This window comes from Podarcis tiliguerta, assembly GCF_965153285.1.
Source record: "Podarcis tiliguerta genome assembly, chromosome: 7".
Classification (NCBI taxonomy): domain Eukaryota; kingdom Metazoa; phylum Chordata; class Lepidosauria; order Squamata; family Lacertidae; genus Podarcis; species Podarcis tiliguerta.
Genome location: NC_139540.1, coordinates 41074523 through 41089975, shown reverse-complemented (window position 1 = coordinate 41089975; position 15453 = coordinate 41074523). Strand labels below are relative to the sequence as shown.

Genomic DNA, 15453 nt, shown 5'->3' with positions numbered 1-15453 from the left:
TTTATTGTCACTAAATGAGTGATTTATAATGTTTTACTTTAAATAATTTTTGTTCATAAAAATTTGCTGCCTGTGTTTCAACACAGCACTTACTGCAAAAGATAAAAACTTTCAAAAATTCAGTAGTAACTATGAGAATCCAATATGTACTCTTAAACTAGTCATGATATACTTTTTATATGTGTGTTTTAAAATGAGGGGCATATATCCAACTGTGGGACATACACTATGTGTGTGTGTATAAGAGTGAAGCCTTAATCCTGCTTTTTTCGAATTTAACAAGTCTTTCACATCCTTCCATTTTGTCACACACTTTGCCCTATTTACAGTCTTCTGTTCCTGGCTGGCGCTTCAGGATCCTTTCACACCCGATCTAAGACTGGCTGTACGTGAGTGAAGGGAGCAATGTGTAATCCTGGCCCCATGACTTATTGTCTTGGGCATGCCTCTCTTTCCTGTGCACTGACGGGATAACACCCTAAGACTTGTTTCAGCTGACATGCTTTGATCAGCAATCTATCTATTCCCTGATGGGTCCATCTCCCCCACAATGCCGGCTAACACTGTTAGCAAGCTGACATGTATCATGCAAGCAGCCATTAGAGGGCGGTCGCAATTCAGGAAGCAGAAGGGCGGTGAGAGCTGCTGCAGCTGCTGGGGAACCGTGCGGCTAACTTCTCAGAAGACCGTGTCTCTTCCGCTCTCCTAAGCAAGAACCCTATTTTGACACCCAGGCAGAGACTGGCCGCCGAAGCACAAATTTCTGAGGTAACAATGGGAGAAAGCAACATGTTAGAAAAGGAGAGAAGGAGCATAGTCCACCTAAATGGGGCCTCCCAAGGTTTTTTTCCGCCCTTCCGGACAAGGCCTCATCATGGCACCTCTGTTATAAGGCGGGCCTACTATGGTCTCAGGGCTGCTAATAACCCGATATCGGGTGTCCTTTGAAACTCTATATCCCCTTTGTCCACGTGTCTGTTAAAACGGCTCAATGCGATTTACACCGAAGGAAAAAAAAGAGCATACAAACACAATTATGCTTGAGACACAATGGCCCAGCTCCTGGCCTACCCTACACAGAAAGCAAATTCAATCGCTATCCGCAAGCCACACCTAAGAGAAGTGTTTGCAGAAAGAAGGGTAAAAGATGTGCAGGCATTTAATGAATTAAACGTTTCCGTCTGCGTTCAGAACACAGTCCGGAATCCTCTTTTCCCCTGATATTTTTCCTCTCCCCAGACCCAGAGGACTAGAGACTTCACAGTGCAGTTCATTCTCTGTGTGTTTTTAAACTAGGCAGCAAATCTGTGTTCAGTGGGGTTTATTATGGTCAGTTAAGCGAGCAGGGTACGTATATGCCATTCCGCAAGGGAGCTTCGGAACTGAAGGGGGTTGTGCTGTGCATATAGCCATTCCCCACAAGCCGTCTTTTGGGAGCCCAGTTCTTGCGCCTTCACGCGACAGGAGGGCAGTGGTGAAACATTAGGTCTTGGCGAGCCCCTCACAAACGTGCCACTTTAAGCCTTTCGCGAGGAGGCCCGCCAGCGCTTAAAAGAAACTGGCGGTCGAAAAAGCGGCTTCCGCGTCGCCTCCAGGCAGCCAGGCAGGCGGAGGGAAGAGGAGGAGGAGGAGGAGGCGGCGGCGACGACTCTTGTTCAATAACAATTCACGCCGGAGGGGAGGGGGGGACTATTGCCATGGCAACCCCGGCCTGCCTGTTGGGAAGAGGCCGCCGCGGCGGCGGCCTAAGACCTACATGGAGAACGGCGGCGGTTTGACCGGCTTGGCCTCCGGGAGCCCTGAAGATCCCGGCCCGGCCCCGAAGCTTGCGACCGACCTTCCCGTTCTCCCGAAAGGTAGTGGCTGGGGCTCTAGGCCGCACCTCGAGGCGAAGGGCGGGCGTGGTTTTATTTTTGCGAGGTGGGGGCCGGGATTCCGATTGTCGGGGACATAAACGCCGAGAAGCCGGCGCGGGGCTGAGGCTTGAAGAGTCGCCTCGCTCTGCTCCTCTTCCTCCTCGGGGCCCTTAAGGCCTCGCCTCCCTCTCGCGCCGTCAGTATCGCGACGGTGGGATTTCCTTTAATTGTACATAATATAAATATGAAAACACGTTATTATTTGCATGCCGACTTCGTTAAAGTTTCCGAAGTGGTAACAAAAACCAGCACCGGTACGTTGCTTTCAGTGCATTCAGAAAACCACAAAATAATGGCCTACAATTTATATTTTGCGTGAGGCTCGCCGTGAATAAATACCCTTTTACTCCAAAGTAAGCCCTCCTGCGTTATATGGGGCAAGTAAGACTTGTGTTGGGTCGCAGCCTAAAATGCCAAAGGGCAGGTGAATTAGGCCGCCAATAGATATGTATTTTTTTATTTATTCGTGGCAAGAGGGGCCATCTTGCAGGAGGGTGTAGCAGAGTTATGGGGCCATGTGAAAAAAGGCCTTTGATGGAAAATAACCTGAACAGAATAGAGGATACAGAAGGAAACACTCCTATAATCAAACCTCAGACAAACCTTGACCATCTGCCATTATGGCTGGAACAGGTGGGAGTTTGAGGCCAACAAAACCAGGAGGGCCACAAACTCTCCAGTGCTCTTAAGGGGCAAGCTTTCATGGCCTTCTCAAATACTGTACTCAAGGAAGTGAATAATTAAGTGAAGACAAAAGACAGGATAAACACTGTCTTATGCTCTTGTTCCCAGTACTTAGGGTGATAATTGTTCTCTATATGTTGTTCCATTGCTCTTTCAGAAGTACAACAGTTTGCTGCCATGAATGAGGAACCTGCCACTATTTGTTTCAATGAAGATGATTATTACTGTCCTGTTTGCCAAGATGTGTTTAAAACACCTGTGAGGATTTCTGCTTGTCAGCATGTGTATGTATCTATGTCTCTGGCCGATTTTTATTTGCCCCTCCATTGTTAATTATATATTTTCTCCCTTCCCTCATACTCTTCCTATCTAACTGATCTCAGTAAACATTTGTATTTTTAAGGAGGATGTTCTCTTGTTAACCCCACTTTTGAGGAGGATGCAACTTCTTTTACGTATGCTAAACAAGTGCCAATTCATAAATTTTTGTAAGTGCTTCTACTCTTGTATATGCTGCATAAGATACTTTTTCTTGAAAAATCGCCACAGAAGCCCTCCATGAAGTTTGTGCTTGCTTGTTAAAATACATCTACTGCGTCCTTTTGAGTTCTGTTTGTTCCCATGCACATCACAAGTTCGAACATTTGCTAAGCTTTACTAAGCATCTTCGGTGTTGTAACCCAGATAATCTTAAAGCTACTCAGAATGGAAATAATTCCAGTTTTTGGATGTAGATAAGAATAGCCTTACTGCACAATATCTCATAAAAGCAAATTCCATAAGTTCATTACATGCTGTGTGATTAAATTTTTTTTTTTAAAGAATGTATTGAATCTTCTGTCATTCAGTTTCATTGGATGACCTTGAGTTCTAATATTATGAGAGATGGAGAAAACTTCCTTTCACTTTTTCAACATAAGCATAATTTTATAAACCTACACAGTGATTCCTACCCATCCTCCCTCATTTGCCTTTTTCTTCACTATTAAAAGCCCCAAATGTGATGACTTTTCTCATCAGAAAAGTGCTCTAATCACTCTGGTAGTTATCTGTATCTTACTATTTCAGATCTGGCTCTAGTGCAGATCTATATAAAAGTGGGTTTTTTTGAAAGGCGGTTTAATTTTGAATGTATTTTGTAATTATCCTTGGTGTACAGTTTGCCCTTTTCACAGCTGGTGTGCACTGGGTTCATTTTTCATTTTGTACTCTGTCATAACCCCTCAATATCTTTCTTGGTGAGTAACTGGCAGTTTTGATTCCCTGAAGTTAGGTTTTTTTTGTCTCAGTGTACATCACTTTGAATCTCCTTTGTCACCCCCACCTCCCATTCACACAGTTTTCATATGTTTGGGAAGTCTGCTTGGATTTTTACCATCCTCAATATATACCGTAATCTGCAAATTTCACTGCTTCACTGCTCTCCCCAACTTTAAATCATGAGTATATGCGTTATCACAGACTGGTGAAAGTGGCATGCTGTAGTAATAATAATGGGATTAGAATGACTATTAATTGGTAAAGCAGAACATTATTTTTGTACTCAACTTTATATTTGGGTTCAGGTTTTGCAGGAAATGTTTCTTAATGGCTATGAAAGAAGGTGGAACACATTGCCCACTATGCAGAGGCATTGTCACCCGAAAAGAAAAAGCACGTCCTAACAGAGCCTTAGATGTTGAAAACAACATGAAGAAATTGGTGGGGAGCTGTAGATGCTGCGACAAACAGGTATAGTAGATATAAAATAGTGTTAAAGGTGAAACTCTGTATGCTTATCTAGAAGTAAGCCCTTTTGAAAACATGCATAGGATTCATTGAAATAATATTTATTGCAGACAGGTGGGTAGTGCACCATCATCTGCTACCACATTTTACATTATGAAGATTCTGAGAAAAAGCAGACTGACTTTGAATAACAAACAAGTGTTGCAACTAGGCACTGATAGAATGTATTCCTTCACTTTTTTTGTTGTGATTTGGGAGCACTCTAGTAAATTAAAACTGTTAATAATACTGAAGAAGACGTGGAGGTACAAGAATGGCTTGAGCAGTGACTGTAAGACTATCTTAACCAGTATACACTTTGAATTATCTGATTGAAGCTAAAGCAATCCCCAAATATACAAAGAAGCAGCTAACCATATGTGCATTAACTTTTTATCAATCTTAAGGTCTTGGGAAGCTCAAACCATGAATACTGTAGAGTTTTATGATCTGTCACCTGATCTGGTTGTTTAACTCCTGTGTTGAGCTCAGTAAAACAAAAATATTTATAAGGCATGTAAGAAAATATGTGTTAATGCTTAGTTGAATGAGCTTTCAGTATTGAAAATCAATGGAATTTAGAAGAAAGTTTTGTAAACTAGTTGACATTATTTTCCTCAACTAGTCACAGGAGTAATTTTTTTAGGTAACTATAGGATTGCCCATAAATGAGATTCAACTCTAAATGAGACACAACTTTATTTACAGATAAGATTCTCGCGTATGAGACAGCACTATAAATCGTGTAAAAAGTATCAAGATGAGTATGGTGTTTCTTCTGTAATTCCAAGCTTAGACATATCTCAGGATTCAACAGGAAACAGGTAAATACCTATTTGCAAGCAGCTTTATACATTTTAATGCTTGCTTTTTAAAAAAATGTCCCAAACTATTGTATATTGCATTCTTTAGATTTAGCATGGGGGAAGTTGTTAAACAATGTAGCTTAGAATTTATTCACAGGGTGGTTGAAGTGTGACAGTAAAGTACATTTTATTATGTTATATCCAAATGAGAACTTCCGACACAATGTTATAATTATCTTTTAGGCTTTGGAACTTAGTTCTGATTTTGAAATGCCAAAAATCACTATTTAAATCAACAAAAATTACTTTGTGTATTGCAAACCTTTGTTTTGTTTGCAGTATGGGCACCAGGCTTCAGTGGCCCTTGGCATAATGGTGATAGTGCCCCTCCTTAAACAAAGGCAGGGCTCATTCCTGCTTTAGGTAGCAGCTACATCCTTCTCTGCTGCTTTGGTGGTCCCAGTGCCACTCAATGTCCTCCACTCAGATGCACTTCCATGGGCATGCAGCAGCACTTTTGAATGGGAGCTAAGCTCAGCTTCATCCATGGTGGCCACCCAACACCTTATGCAATGTTTCTGAAGTAACTTTTTTAAAAAATGTTTATTTAGATAAGAACATCTATAGTCCAATTCTAAACATGCATTTTTTGAAAGTAAATCCCACTAGTATCAATGGGATTAATTTAGTCATCATACTGCTTTGAATTGCAACCCCTTCTGTATTTAATTTGAAAATAAATTCTCACGCTTTGTATGAAGTTTTAGAAGTGACTCTTCTACTTCGGAAGTTGGAGAAAATTCTAATCTACATGTTCCTGAAGAAGCTACAAGGTAGGACAGCCTTTGAACTCAATAACTATGTGGTTTTAGGTATTGGTGGGAAGGAGTGCCAACAAATGAAGGAAATCTACAGTAGAAGACAAATTTCAAAGCAAATATCATAGAGCAGTGGCTCTGATGTATACTCATGCAGGGACTTTAATATGTGAATCCCAAGCTTTGAATAAGGAGATGCTTCCTTACTGATTTCCAGGTGACAAAGTAAATAAAAAAGCATGCATTGACTGCCTCCTGGGGTTTGGACTGGGGCCTATTTGGCTTGCTTTATCTACCTTCAGGTCTTTTCACATATGTGTCAGGCATGGAGAATTATATTCCTGTATCAGTAACCTGAATATTTTGTATAAAAGTGGTTTTCAGCCTTTTTGAGCATTGGAAACCCCTAATGTGAAGATAGCACAAAGCACATCACGCTATAGTTATACTCCAAAACAAGTCAGAATTCAAAATACTCTTTTGGATTTTATCAAAATTCAAATTTTGGGTTCAAAGTATTAAAATAGATTTGTGTCAAGGTGAAGTATAAATAGGTACATGATACCTTATAATATATTTAGGCCAGGTAAAATCAGGAAAATGGAATTTGATTTGTTTCTTAGATATTCCAGAGAAAACAACTTTTTATATTTGAAGCAGTACAAAGTAATCCTATGATTTACTGCAAAAGCTGCTGGTGATAGATGAAAGAGATCCTGTTGAAAGACTAGGTAATCTTAAGAAAACACCCCCAAAAAAGCCTTAAACTGAAAAATACAAAACATGACATCTCTTCCATTGGCTTAGTATATACTGTATTCTGTTATTCTTTTGTTTTAAATAGCACTGTAAACTGCCCTGAGATATTAGGAACAGACTATATACAGTGGTACCTTGGGTTAAGTACTTAATTCGTTCTGGAGGTCCATTCTTAAGCAGAAACTGTACTTATCCTGAAGCACCACTTTAGCTAATGGGGCCTCCAGCTGCCACCGCGCCGCCGGAGCACAATTTCTGTTCACATCCTGAAGCAAAGTTCTTAACCCGAGGTACTATTTCTGGATTAGCGGAGTCTGTAACCTGAAGTGTATGTAACCTGAAGTACCACTGTAAATACCTTAAATAAATCAGCAAGCGCTTGGGCAACAGAAAGGAAGAGATGCCAGGGATTAGGCTGGCATTTATGCCTCAACCATGGTTGCACTTACTTTGATTCTGATAGAATTTGCTTCAGTCATGTTTGCTTCCAAGTAGACATTTATTGTATTGGACAACACGTGTTCATATTGGAAGGAACAATGTAATAGATTAGGAGGTATTTCAGTGATTTTAAGTCAGAACTTCTAAGATCTTCAGAAAAGGGAGGATCCAGACTTCTTCAAATGAACAGATTTAAAGGTCATTTGAGTCTCATTATTAAGTGGGTGTTATTTCTGTGCAGTGTAAACATGAACGAGACGATTCCACAACACTTGTGTATTGATTTTTAAAAGGGATACTCAAAACATGATAATAAAAAACCACGCTTTTGTCATGTTCAGGTCAGGTCCTCTAGCAAATTCTCCAAATGTACACTGCTAATCTAGCTGTTCCTTCTACATCTCACACCCTCTTTACTGTATACATACCAGCTGCATTCAAATATGTTAAATTTTGACTTAGTGCTACATGAATCCACTACAGCAAGCCTCAAGCCTGTGTGCTTCCTCCCTCCTCCTGAATGCCCAGGGGAGGAGGGGAATCATTCATGCGTAAGACTCATTGTGTCTCATACACATAGGATTTAGCCATGGTCTAGTGTTATGTACAAATGTGGCCACTGTTCCTCAATATGTGTTTTGGTCTCATTTTATGCATTTCCTCCTTTTGCTGAAATTAATGAGGAAATGATTGTGTGTGACAGAGTTCCTTGAAAATGTAACATGCTGTTGCAGGGATTTTCATCCATGTGTGCCTCTTTCTCATATTTGTTTTCAGTGGACAGCCTACATTCAAATGCCCTTTGTGTCAAGAAAGTAACTTTACAAGGCAGAACTTATTGGATCACTGTAATGATAGGCACCTTTATCAACTAGTTCCAGTAGTGAGTATGTGTATATAAAAAAGAAAGTTTGTGAAGATTTTATCCTAGTATGTGTGAATTAAGAGCTCTCTTTTTTGAAATTAATTCTATGACAATAGCAATATCTTCAGAAAGAATGAGACACCCTCTACTCCCTTCCGTAATAGATCTAGCAGCTACAGCATTTCCCTCAGTTTTATACTGAATGACATTTTCCCTTTTCCAATCTTTTTTTTTTTTTTTTTTTTTAAGTACTTAGATCTGTAATTACAAAACATGTTTTCCAGGGACGCAGGTAGCACTGGGTAAAACCACAGAGCCTAGGACTTGCCGATCAGAAGGTCGGCAGTTCGAATCCCCATGATGGGGTGAGCTCCCGTTGCTTGGTCCCTGCTCCTGCCAACCTAGCAGTTCGAAAGCACGTCAAAGTCCAAGTAGATAAATAGGTACCGCTCCGGCGGAAAGGTAAATGGCGTTTCCGTGCGCTGCTCTGATTCGCCAGAAGCGGCTTAGTCACACTGGCCACATGACCCGGAAGCTGTACGCCAGCTCCCTCAGCCAATAAAGTAAGATGAGTGCCACAACCCCAGAGTCGGTCATGACTGGACCTAATGGTCAGGGGTCCCTTTACCTTTATGTTTTCTTAAAGGACTGCCCTTTATTCTATTTTTTCTCAAGCTGTTGCACAATACATTGCTATTAGACACATTTAAGTCCATTTGAGTTCAGTGGAAGTACTAAGCACTTAAGGAGTGCCCAGCTTGGGCAGCATGGTGCCCTGTTTTACAAGTAGTGCCCAGTATTGTTTAAATAGGAGATATTAGAGAAATACACTCTTTTAAAAACTTTTTGTCTTAAGTCCCATTTTTCAAGTTTTTTTGTTAAAAGATTTCTTAAGATTGAGGGCAGAAATAGACAAGTAGTATCTTCTTTAGAAACATAAATGTTCAGTGTCATTTCCTTTAAAGGATTTAAAGTATGTGCAATTAACTTTTTAAGTTTAATCTCTTCTATTCGCATTCCTTCCAGAAGTATCCTTTTGTTTTAAGAATGTGTCCATTTTAAAGGATTTCTTTGTAGTATGATTTTCATAGAAACTAATGTTGATCTACTATCTAGTTATGCAATTTATGCAAGCAATTGTCTGCCTCTTGATTCTCTCTCTCTCTTTTAAAGATCTGTCCTATTTGTGTCTCTTTTCCATGGGGAGATCCTAACCGGGTTACTAGAGATTTTGTTGGCCATTTAAATCTAAGGCATCAGTTTGAGTATGGAGATTTTATGGTAAGAGCTTTTCTTTTGTTCTTGCTCCCTGTTTAAAATGTTGACATTTTTTAATCTCTATGCTGGAAGACTAAATTAGAGCCCTATTCATCTTGGATTAATTTGGGTAAAAGCACCTTCTATATTAGATTGCCAGATTTAAATTACCTAGAAGCCTTGCTTTACCCAAGTTCTACAGCTGCCCTGGTAAATTGTGAAATCTCTTTCCTAGGTAGATTTGGAGAAAAGGCTAGAAAAGCACTTAGGGGATTTTGTGCATTTAAAACACTTCTACCCTGCTTTAGGCATAAAGGTTCCAAAGTCAGTTTATACCTCAATAAACCATGCATACACTAGTCTCTACCCTCAAGCTTACCATTTAAAAGATAGGACACACAAGGAAAAAGATGGGAAAGGACAGGAAAAGCAGACTTGGTCACTCTTCTCAAAAGCTACAGTTCATATAACAACCAGCTAAATTGGAAGTTGTTCAGGCAGCTTCATGGAATGACTGCTGTTGAGAGAGAACGAGCCAGTCTCAACAAACCTGATGAGAATAGATAGCCCTGCTTCTCTCCTCTCCTCTGGTCTGCAGCCTGACAGCATGGCTGTGGTGATAGTGAAAGACAGATGATGTCTCAGCAGGTCTAGTTTCTCCCCCTGTCAAATGTCAACTGTTTACTTCTGCTGCCTGGCTGGGGAACAGTCTGTGGTGCTGGGATGCCAACAGGATTTCCTGGACCTGTTACACTTTACTTAGATTGGGTCCTCTGCAATCCCCCCCGCAGTCTGTTGGAAGAATTTAGGCTTAAGTGCATATATTACCTTAACCTATATCTTACAGGGCCATTACAAAGATGAAAGGGAGAATAATATACACAACCTTGAGCTCCTCACTGGAAGAGCAAGATATAAATATATATCACAGATCATGTAAACAAAAAGAAACATGCTCAAATCCAGAAAAGCCATTCCCATCTTGCTTTAACTGCAATGTTCCATAATCTAGGGTTGCCATATGTCCAGAATTTCCTGGACATATCCAGAATACTGCAGCTGCAAGCAGTGTCTGGGTGGAAATGGGTGAAATGTCCTGGAAAATAGGAAAGGGGGGGGGGGAGGGAAATCCATTTTTTTCTCAGTAAGTAGTAAGTAAGAAATTCAGTAAGAAATTCATTTATTTCACCGGAGTTATTTCTGAGTAAAACATATCAAAACCAATTCTGTTTTATACCCCCTAAATTTCCGCTGAATTAATACCAAATAACATAACTAATAATTGCTCGTTAACATTATCTCAAGTGAAAATACTGTTCCAAAACAACATTGCTTGCTTTTCCTTTAAATGTCCTGGTTAGATGTGAATCATTGCCATAACATCACTCATAATCAACATTTTGCAACCATTCATTTCTGGAAATGTTTTGGGGGAGGTTCCAGTTTTTAGTAATTTATTTTGCTGTTACTAGCATGTTAATTGCTGGAATTACAGCCTTCTTTTCTAAAGGATCACTTATATCATTTAGCGGACTATTCATATACATTTTCCCACTGTGTGCTCTTTGTTGTAGTAATTAATGCAGAGTACATGCTGAACTGTAGAGTGTAATAACTTGGTCTGGGGGAAAATTCTAAACCATATTTGTTGTTGTTTGTATTTAGAATCCTCAGCTGGATGAGGAAACTCTGTTCCAAAATGCTGTTGAGGAATCTTGTCAAGAGAACCTTTGAAATCTCTAATTTGTTCACATCATTGCTTTCTGCGAGGGGAGAAGCTGCATCAGTGGTCTCAGTGTTAATAAAAGGGAACCCTTGTATCCAGTTTAACTGTATAGCAGTATTACTTTCCCTTGAATTTATTTTAAAATGCTTTTTATTTAAACTAACAAAAAAGCATGTTATATTATAATACTTTAATATGGGGTGTTTTTCCTCCACATAATATTAGAAATATTTCAGATATCTGGCAAAAACGTTACTGTCTTTGAGATAAAGCTATTAAGAGCCATTTTGCATCATTTGTTTTGTTATTTTTAAAGAAGTGTTACACTATAGAGATACAATTGCACTGGGACAAAGTATTGACATACAGATAGTAAGGACAGGGTGGTGTTTTTTATTCTTTTTTGGATGAGTTAAAAAACTTTTCTTCTATGCTTACTAAATCTATGTTAAAAGCTAAAAAAACACAATAATTTCTAGCCCAATACTATTCTAGCCCCAGCTAGTGTTTACATAAAAGAACATGCACACAGGGGTTTTCTCAATGCTGTCAAGAATCTCTTAAGTAGCCACAATCTGGACGCTTCCTAACTATGACATACTTACTACTTGGCCCTTTTCTAGACACCAGCCACTTACTTGTAAAGTAGCCTATCTTAAATTGATAGGTTTAATTTATTTTACTCAGAGATTGGTTACTTACTGCTTTTTGGATTGTGTCATTATTCACTTGAGAAAGTTTATAAAAACTTTTCCCAGTTCTTTAACAAAATTTGGGATAAAAAAGTCAGAATAATGAGCTGCAAGTATGTTGAAAATACTAACTGACTAAGGAAGTTTTATGGTAAGAAATAAAGAGGTCTTTTATTGGAAGTGCTGTTTTAGGGGGAAATTGGTCTTGGGCCAATACCAGCTTAATCTGATTTTAGATATGAGCTTTCTGTTAAATTATCTACTGAACACTTGTTTCAAAGCCTAGTCCTGGAAACCATGGGAATACCTGTGCATCTTCAAAAGCCATTGTACATTTGAACACTCTAAACATGGGGTTACCACTTCATGAGTCTCAGTGCCCAAACAATCCTTGTCTAGGAAAGGGTGCAGTTGACATTCCACCCAAAGCTGATGGTAGGCTCTCTGCCATGGAGGCCACATAGGCCTCATTGGACAAAGATTGTTCCATAAATACTCCTAAACTCTCTGTATGTTCCTTTAGAGTGCAATCCAATCCAGAACAGGCAAGTCCCAAATTCTCAGGCATGGGAATTGGCCATCCAGAGCATCCTTGTCTTAGCAAAATTCAGCTTCACTTTTTTGGTCCACATCCTACCCACCCTGATTCCAGACACTGCTTCATCTTGTGCATGCCCTCTTGACTGAGAACTAACAAAGAGCTGGGTGTTATCAGCACATTGATGACACTGCCCCAAGTCTCCTGATGACTGCTTCTGTTGGCTTCATATAGCTGTTTAATAACATAGGGAATAAGATAGTGTTGTGCAGTACCCCACAACTAAATCACAAGGGTACTGATACATAGTCCCTCAGTACTGTTATCTGAGACTGGCCCTACAAATAGGAGTGGAACCACCATAGAGAAGTTCCTTCAACATCCAATTCACAGAAGGTACCATGGTCAGTGGTATCAAAGCTGCAGAGAGATAAGCAAGAGCAACAAAGTTGCACTCCCCATCTCTCCTCTGGGGAATATTATTCATAAGAGCAACCAAGGCTGATTTTGCGTTAAAAACATCCTGAACCCTTATTGGAGTGGGGTCAGTTAATAGTTTTCTTCCAAGAGTGTCTACAGCTGCATTGTCACAGTCCTGAAGCACCTTGCCCATAAGGGGTATTAGACACTGGGTAGTAGTTGCGCTATTGGTATAATTAGGAATGAGCAGATTCCCTCAGTACCATGTCATTGTTGCCTCTTGTCTCTGTAGCCTAATGCAATATTAGGTTGCTTTAACAAATGCTTAGTATGCAAGTCATGTGTGGTAATAGTTCTACTCTATTCTGTGCTGGCCAGGCTGCCTCTGGAGAACTGAGGTCAGTTCTGAGTGTCTAGCACAATGTGATCAGGTTAGTCCCCCCACCTTAAAATTAATTTTCATTTTTCACATCACACATAAAGCAACATATTCACAACACACAAACCATATTGCTTAAAAATATCAACTCAGATTCTTACAGTACAATCCAAAAAAATCTTTCCACATATTACCATGCAATCTCGGTGTGTATGTGTGGGTATAAATATAATCTTGATGCATATACTCCAAAAATGGTTGTCACACACAGAAAAGAAAGGGGTTAGAATTCCCTTTGGTTGCATGAATCTGGCACATCAGCTTTTCATCCAGGGCTATTGTCCATGCTCGGAGCACCTATTTCCGCTGAGAGGAAGAACATTAAGAGTTATTTATGAGCAACTGGTGGAGTAGACATGGTCTTTATTCCAAGTAAAGCAAGTTGAGGGGAAGGTTGTGGGTCCATTTTGTATATTAAAATCAATTCTTTAAATACCAAAACACAAAATTGATAAACATGTCCCAAACTTAGGATCTTCCAATTCTATAGCCACTGTTTTCCTCCTGGATCTTGAATCAAAGACACCAAGACTTGGAATGCCTTATAGTATATAAGCAAGTGGCACACTCCCAGACCAGATTTTAAATTTATCTTTGCCAGATTTTAAATTGTTAGGCATTATAGTTATTGGCAGGACCTGAAATAGGCAGAGAAACTTCAGAAGGATCAACTTACTCATAGCCACAATGTGGCTCAAGCAAGAAAGGTTTAGACTTTCCCAGGATTTCAGTTCCTGTCTAACTTCAGATAACAAGGACTCAAAATTTGCTTTCCTTAAAGAGTGCAAGAATTTTGATATAAATATTCCCAGATATTTCAGCTTTTGAGGACAGATTGTAAAACCCTCAATGCTTTGTCTGAAAGTTTGAGACTGGTAAGACCACAATAAACATAATTTCAGATTCGGTTTCAGAATTATTCAGTTCTTTAATAACTTCAGGTTTTGCCAATTCTGGTTTTGATAACATGAAATCTATGCCATCTGCAAAAAGGTTAGTATGCATTTTACTTTACATTTTTTCACTTTCTATATTCACATTGTTTCTAATGACAGTTGCCAATGGTTCAATAGACAAGGCAAATAAAAGCAGAGACAAAGGACAATCTTGTTTTACTCTTTATAGAGGTTTCTGAGTTGAGACCATTACACAGACTGTAGCAAAGGAATGTTTGTATACTTCAAAAGTCGAGTTAATAAACCACTCTCATGTTAAGTCTATATATCAGTGATTTAAAAAATGACCAACTCAGCCTGTCAAAGACCTTGTAAAAATCCCATGAGATTATTGCAAGTGGCTTACCTTTCTTTTTACTATAATAAATGACATTCAATAGGTGTCTTACTGGATCCACTACGCCAGCGATACAGAAAGCCTACCTGGTCTGGGGAGATAAAAATTGTAATGAACACATTTAATCTGTTTGCAAAAATGGCTGTATACACCTTAGCTTCTTGGTATAACAGGACTAATTGGATGCCACAATTCCTCTAGGTCAAGGTTTCTTCTAGCTTTTGGTAGTACTGTTATTTTAGATTGATGCCAGTAATACAGTGGAAGTTCCGCCAAAAGAACTTCATTAAACAACTTGGCTAGATGGGGAGACAGTTCATTTCTAAAATGTTTATAGAATGTTCCTGTAAAACTGCCAGCCTCTGGTGCTTTGTATCCTCATAGTTTTTTAATAGCCATTTGCACTTCCTTTAATAGATTTATTCGAAGACTGCATATGATCCATTTCTAACTGTGTTAATGAAGTTTATCTAAATAGTCATTGATAGCAAACACAGACGTTGATGGTGAGCTGTGTTATTCTGAATAAAATTTATTAAATAATCCACTTTTGTCTTTTTCTTTGTACTGAAAAATGCCAAAAACATTTTTTATGTGTAGCACTCTTCTATAGGCAACCTTTTCTTTGTTGGTTTGTTTGTTTTTGTTTTTATTAAAGATTTTCTTGGTTTAGTACATGCCTTGTCTCTCTTTTTCAGGTTATACAGTCTTTCTTGCAAATCACTTACATTTGTTGTGATACATTAGTGTTGATACTGTATATAAGGTTGGGAAAGAAAGTGGGAGAGGGTGGGGTGGTGAGGCTTATATTCTTTTATATAGTGTACGTGTGAGGTTTTGTGTCAGTGTCAACTGGGTAGGTTCTCTTTCTGTTTGTTTATTACATTTCCTTACTAGTGAGAGGTATTGGGGGGGCAATATTATTTCTTTGGTGGAGGATGTTATGTTACCATCTTTTTTAGTGACAGTCTATTATTGTTTTGAGTGATTTCCCCCCTGCATCTATTTGCTAATAGTCTGGAGTTCTTTCCT

The 15453-nt window shown here is 39.3% G+C and overlaps 1 protein-coding gene across 1 annotated transcript; it reads left to right on the top strand.

The window, feature by feature from the left end:
* The first annotated feature begins 1682 nt into the window (after nt 1-1682).
* Nucleotides 1683-15093, top strand: RNF138 (ring finger protein 138). The gene is given in 9 exon segments (XM_083450269.1): nt 1683-1748; nt 1751-1856; nt 2758-2884; nt 4166-4331; nt 5076-5191; nt 5935-6006; nt 7969-8074; nt 9230-9337; nt 10979-15093. Coding segments are annotated over 9 exon segments (921 nt in total). The 5' UTR covers nt 1683-1697; the 3' UTR covers nt 11048-15093.
* The last annotated feature ends 360 nt before the right edge of the window (nt 15094-15453 follow it).